The sequence below is a fragment of the Austrofundulus limnaeus genome, unplaced genomic scaffold (assembly GCF_001266775.1).
Source record: "Austrofundulus limnaeus strain Quisiro unplaced genomic scaffold, Austrofundulus_limnaeus-1.0 Scaffold158, whole genome shotgun sequence".
NCBI classification, from domain to species: domain Eukaryota; kingdom Metazoa; phylum Chordata; class Actinopteri; order Cyprinodontiformes; family Rivulidae; genus Austrofundulus; species Austrofundulus limnaeus.
The window spans coordinates 45,604-52,320 of NW_013952560.1; the positions used below are offsets into that span (position 1 = coordinate 45,604).

At 38.8% G+C, this 6,717-nt stretch overlaps 1 protein-coding gene across 2 annotated transcripts in view; it reads left to right on the top strand.

Annotated features, from left to right (window-relative positions):
* LOC106523513 (KN motif and ankyrin repeat domain-containing protein 4) overlaps positions 1 to 6,717 on the top strand; it is a 44,258-nt gene that overhangs the window by 34,773 nt on the left and 2,768 nt on the right. For both annotated transcript variants that reach the window (XM_014016939.1, XM_014016938.1), the window contains 3 exons: positions 3,586 to 3,805; positions 3,876 to 4,018; positions 4,137 to 4,337. In XM_014016939.1, the coding sequence (XP_013872393.1) occupies positions 3,586 to 3,805; positions 3,876 to 4,018; positions 4,137 to 4,337 (564 nt within the window). The remainder of the gene's footprint in view (positions 1 to 3,585; positions 3,806 to 3,875; positions 4,019 to 4,136; positions 4,338 to 6,717) is intronic.

Here is a 6,717-nt window from a genome sequence, read left to right on the forward strand (position 1 = left end):
CCCCCCCGCACCGAAATGGGCACGACAGAAGCGGAAGGTGGTTCTTAAAAAGACAGAGGCCAGTTTCAAGGCATTTAGAAGAGGAAGTGATGAGAAGATAAGTTTATTTTCTATTTAAACATAAAAACAGCATTTTAATAACTAAGGGTGACATAGATACTTTATTATGGTACAGTATTTAAATATACCGTATGCCTGAGAAACACATAATATTGACCCTTTAAAAGATGGGATCAACTTTACTCAGAGCACCATTCTGTCACCAGTAAACATTTTCTTGACTTCACCAGTTTCTGTCCTGCTGAGAGCTTGGTACCAAGCCAGGGCACCAGCTTCCGGGCAGAGGCAGCTGAAGAGTGGTGCTCCAGAGCGCTTCGTCAGTCAGGGCGCTAGCGCTGTGGCTTATCAGGGTCGGGGAGACAGTGTCTCCACTCAGGGTACTCCGGAGTTCTGGATGGTCATAATCATCACTTCAAGCAAAACAGATTTAAATATAGCGTTGAGTTACAATTAACATTACTTGACTATCAAATCGAAGAAAGAAGAGGTGGCTGAAAGCCAGGATGCAGCTAAATGGGGAGTCATGGGAGGGGCAATGCCCATCACGCACGAGGGAGGAGGACCAGAAGAGTTAAGAGCCAAGAGTAGGACAAGAGGGTCTTAAAGTTCTTCTAGGTCTTAAAGTTTCCAGGAGGCGGAGTTCTTAAGTTAGTCTATCCATCCACAGGACTCTATGTCACAGAGAGGCGGCGACTTTAAAGGCCTTTACCCAATGGGCAAGCAGGGTTTTGTCTTTCTTTACTCAAAGAAAATTGGTCTTTTGCATATTAACTGGAGGAGGGATTTAATTTTAATGATCCTTTTTGGCCCAAAAGAAATAAAATAAGAAAATCGAAACCATAATATAAAAACACCTTTAGTGGATATTAAGAATTCTTTGAGACAAAAATACAGAACTTGGGTTTAGTTATTTCATTTTAACTAGTAGCTATAATAGTAAGCTTATTTTATCAAAGAAAAGTTGTCAAATGTATAATCATTAAATATCAAGCGTCCTAAAGTTTTCTAATTTGCTACAAATCTATGTAATTAAGAAAAACATTCCTTGGATAAAGAAACAGCTGTTCAATCGTGAAATAAAACACGTCTCGGGGTAAAACATCAAACATGAACTGGTCAGCACATAAAGTTTAAAAAGGAAAGTTTGACATGATTAAATATTAAAGATAAATACTTAGTTGACCTTAGGTCTCATCTTGGATCTGAAAGTAAACACACTGTTAATCCCATTTCCAGTGGTGGGCAGCACTAATCTAAAAATTTGTTCCAGTAGCCCTAAAACACTAACTCAAAAATTTAGGTCCCCTAATTCTAAAGCACTAACACACTTAAAATTTTAGCAGAAGCTAATTCTAAAGCACTAAAATAACCCAATCACCCCATGAACATTCTTCATCAGACAACATGAGCCCCATGTTGTCATCATGTTGCTCTCTTAAGACTTATCATTGACATTCCTCAGCTGTATTTGGGTTCATATATTGTCGCCTGGTGGATCAGTGACACACATACTGCATGAACAAAATGTGTGACAGTTTTAGTCCTCAGCTGTTAACATTAACGTTGATCAGTAACATTTAAAACCCTCAGTTAGTGCTTCTAAATTTAGTGTATAAATTTAGCAAGTGCTAATCCATTAATAAATTTTAAAACTAGCAAAAGCCCTAAAGCACAAATCAGGAAATTAGTTCCCCTATTAGTGCTTTATGGCAGGGATTCTTAATCTTTTTGACCTCGGGGCGCAATTTGTTGAATATAAAGTGATACGAGGCCCAGTCAGACATTACCAAATCATCATCAAAATGATAATTATTCTAAATCTTGGTTTAATTTGTATTGTATTTGCATTATAACTAAACTAAATACACGTACAGTTTAAAAGTAAAACTCCTGTCAAATAATCACAAGACAAGATTATGACAAACATTTTTTTTGTGTTGTAACCTGCCCATAACAGTCAACAGACCACTCAGGCTTATCAACACAAAAATATACTTTTAAACATAAACAATAGCAAAAATAGACAAGTCAATAAATAAGATTGTGGCCATAAAATAAATACATTCAAAATGTTCAATAATAAAAAAAAATGTTAAAATAAATTTGATAAAGTGCAAATAAAAATAAGGCCTTTTTAAACTTTTGCATGGTAGAACCAGAAGCTGCTCTTCATATTAGTGACAAACAATAACAGTAACAACAGCTTTTTGACAAGTTTAAAGTTTCTTTAAAATACATTCAAAATGTTTAAAAAATAATTAATTTGATAAGTGCAAATTAAAACATAGCTGTATCTGTTATGTATTTGATAATGTTTTAAACTTTTTGGAATATTGCATGATAAAACCAGAAGCTGCAATTCATGAGTGAAAAACTTTGGCATTTTTTGATGGGTTACCTTCATTTTTGCCTTCTACATTTAAAATAGGCTTCTATTCTCAGCATGTATCTAAGTTTCTTATTCTACATATTAAAAACGTTATTAAACATCTGAGTGGTGCACTGCCGCTACTAGTGGTGAGAAAGTGTATCGCACCTTATTTAAAATTAATGTGCTCCCACGGCCCGCTGCGGCCCAAAATTAAAAGCTGTTGTTCTTTTGAGGCCCTTGGGCCGCAGCCCATGGGTACTGTGCCCACCACTGCCCAATTCTTTTGTCAATTAAAACAGACAATATTCATACAAAGAAAGTTTATTTTTCATGCAAACAAATTCAAACAGAGAAAGGATTTTTTTATGATCTTTCTTGACAAGAAACTGTCATTGAGGGGTTTCATTGAGAAGTTTGGGTCCCAGAATGTGAATTGATCAGAAAGTACCACTTTTAAGAGGGGCTATGGAGACAAAAAGTCTAGTGGTTTGATTTAGGTGGCTCAAAGGGGATTCAGTCAACATCTTTGCTCCTGATCAGATCAGCAGATGTTCTCCTGGGGTTTCTTAAAAGCACAGGTTTTGTGAAGAGGGGTTTTTAAGAAATGCAGGAGAGTTGGGCCTGTGGGTCGTACACTAATCCTCTGAGAAATTTGGATGCAGGACTGTTGTGTTTATAAAACAAAGATTTTAGCCTTGTCATAGTCATTATTAATGAAGGTGGACCCTACAGATGATTGTGTGCTCATTGGTAAAGATGGAAAAGTGTCAAACAGCTAATGCTAGCTTCTTTAACGCTGAGTGTACACTGCGCCATTTTCATCTGGAAAAACTATTAAATTGTGGCAAAATTGTTAGAAAAACTTTCGTTGTCAACTTGAATCAACAGTTTGTGGTCGTTCAGTGGGACAGGCTATGCCAGGGTTCATTTCCTTCTTTAGTTGGACTCATATCTCTGTTGGATAATATAATCCTGCTGCATCAACAAACCTTACAGACCAGTTTTTTAATGCTGACAGTGGAACAAAAAAATACAAACGATAACATTGCATCCTGTGACATTTACAGTGTGCCAGCCTTAAATATGACTTCACCATGAGTTAAACTTAAACACGTTGACTGAATCATGAGTCGGCTGTTTTCACTGCTTCGCAGAGGAAAGCTCTGGTTACGTTGTTTGAACACTGGTTCCGAGCTGCAGCAGAGGAGTCGTCTGACGCCTGCAGGGTGGCTGCGTACCTGAAAGAAGTAAGAAGACTGGCACCGTCCCTGCTGGCCTTCCTTGTCAACCTGGCAGATGACAACGGCAACACGGTGCTGCATTACAGCGTGTCAAACTGTAACTACAGCATCGTCAGCCTGCTGCTGGACACAGGTACCAGTTTCTTCTTCGCAGCCTGTCGTGAAAGTCAATGATCGACTTTAGAATCATCCTGTCTGCTCAGGTGTGACTGACATGAACGTTCAGAACAACGCCGGCTACACGGCGGTGATGCTGGCCTCCCTGACTGCTCCTGATGGTCCTGGTGGGATGGAGGTGGTCCGAAAGCTAATGGAGCTGGGAGACGTTAACGTTCGCTCCACTCAGGTAACACAGTCAGAGCAACCGGATGTATGAAACCCTTCACAGGTTCAAAGAAAAGTGTCTGCAGAAGGTAAGTCTTGAGAAGCGACGGACATGTTTCTCTCTGTCTGTGTGTCCACAGACGGGACAAACAGCTTTACACTTGGCAGTGAGGCACGGTCGGGTTGTTATGGTCCGTCTGTTGCTGAGCTGTGGAGCAGATGCTAACATACAGGACAACCAGGGAACAACGGCCCTCATGTTCGCCTCTGAGAGAGGCCACACTCACATCGCAAGACTGCTGCTGGAGAGGAGCCAGTGTGGCCTGCTGCTGTCTGACAAGGTAGCACTGAAAACCCTAACCACCTGTTGTTAGACATCAAACTGATGTACTACTGGAAAATGATCAAAGGGATCACAGCTGGACATTTGTCACACAAAAGTTCTACATTGAAGCTAAATAAATAAACATTTAAAGCTTCTTAAGTTGCACAGAAGCAGATTTTTTGGGCTCACAGTGTGGACGTGGGTAGCCTGGTAAAAACCAGATCCTTGTTCTTCACTTTGCTTCAGACAGAGGGTCTAGACCAGGGGTTCTTAACCCATGGGCCGCGGCCCAATTGTGGGCCGTGAACACCACCTTGAGGGCCTCAAAAGAACAACAGCTTTTAACTTTGGGCCGCAGAGGGCCGCGGGACCGCATTGATTTTGAATAAGTTGCAATACACTTTCTCACCACTAGTGGCAGTAGTGCGCCACTCAGTTGTTTAACAACTTTTTTATTATGTAGAAGAAGAACCTTAGAAACCTGTCGAGAATGGAAATATGTTTTAAATGAAAAGTAGAAGACAAAAATGAAAGTAACTCGTCAAAAATCACCAGAGTTTATCACTAGTGCAACTTCTGTTTTTAACATGCAATATTTTAAAAGTTCAAAACATTATCAAATGCCGTTGTAGATACAAATATATTTTAATTTGCACTTTAAAGTTTTTTTGTAGTTTATTTTTAAAAATTTTGAATGTATTTTAAAGAAATTTTAAACTTGTCTAAAAGCTGTTGTTACTGTTATTGTTTGTCACTAATATGAAGAGCAGCTTCTGGTTGCAAAAGTTTAAAAAGGCTTTATTTTCATTTGTACTTTATCAAATTTATTTTTCCAGGTTTTTTTTATTTGAAACATAAAACATTTTAATTTATTTATTTTATGCCCACAATTTTATTTTTTGAATTGTCTATTTTTGTTATTGTTTATGTTAAAAAATATATATTTTTGTGTTGATAAGCCTGACTGGTCTGTTGACTGACCTTTGTATTKGTTCAAATAATTGTTATGGGCAGGTTACAATATAAAAAAATGTTTGTCATAATCATGTCTACTGATTATTTGACAGGAGTTTTACTTTTAAACAGTAAGTGTAATTTAGTTAATGTTAGTTATGATAGTTTAGTTATGATGTAAATACAATAAAAATTAAACCAAGATTTAGAATAATTATCATTTTGATCCATATATTGGTAATGTGTGACTGGGCCTCGTGTCACTTTATGTTCAACAAATTGGGCCCCGAGGTCAATAAGGTTAAGAGCCCCTGGTCTAGACCCTCGGCTGTTGATAAACCATTACTTGCTGGAGGCGTGGACTATTGAAGTTAAAAACAATTGGATCTGATTTTACCCAATCGCTAAATGTTTGGCTGTGACGTATGTAGCGCACCAGCTCGTCCGTGAAGGAAGCTAAGCTAAGAAGCTAACCAGAAATTGCATGCGATGTAAACAACCATCTCCTACTGGGGAGAGAGAAGCACCAAGCTGAATGAGACGGCTGTAAATGAGAGCTGCAGGCTTAATGAGACCAATTTAATTTAGTTTGGAAGACTTGTCAACATGGACTGGCTTCATTCACTTCCTCTGATGCCAACTGACTGGCCCAGTTGAAATTCAACCGGAGCAATCCCAGACGGAGCAGTGAAGGGAAACTAGAATTGAGCGGAACTACATAGGAAGGCAAGGGCCAGGCTAATGTGGGTGGATAAACAGGAGAAAACTAAACTTTCTCTCAGCTGAAAGGATCAAAGCTACAAACTGAACCGTTTCTGTCAGTTTAGAGTTTCAGTGGAAGCAGAGAAAAGAGCAGGAGACAGGATGGAAATGTGTTTTCTGATTCTGACAGTGTCCCTGAAGGAAATTTTGTGACTAACTGAATCTAAGATCCAGTATTTTACACTTTGTCATCACTGCTAACATATAGTTTAAGCAGAGGAATAGAGTCAGTGTGTCTTATCAATATGAGGCCTCTCTGTCTGTATAAACAAAGTTGGGTTACATTCGAATGTTTGACGTAAAAGGTACCGCCTCCAGGGGTGTGACCAGGAAGTTAGATGCTACTTTAAGAGGGTGATTCATCATTAATGCAGCCTTCTCTTAGGCTACGTCCACACTGCAGGCAAATCCGACCCAAATCCGATTTTTTTGACCCATCTGACTCATATCCAATTTTTTTATGACAGTCTGAACGAGACAAATCCAATTTTTTCAAATCCAACCCAGGCTGTTTCAGTATGTGGTTTTAAATCTGATACATATCTGATGTTTTCAAAGTGACTGCAGTGTGAACGCTCATGTTACATTCATCTGACTTTTTCATCAGGAGGAGGGGGTGAAGGATCGATAAGACACTAACATCAAGTCTTGCTGTTTAAATCTGTAGCTCCGTGTGTTTA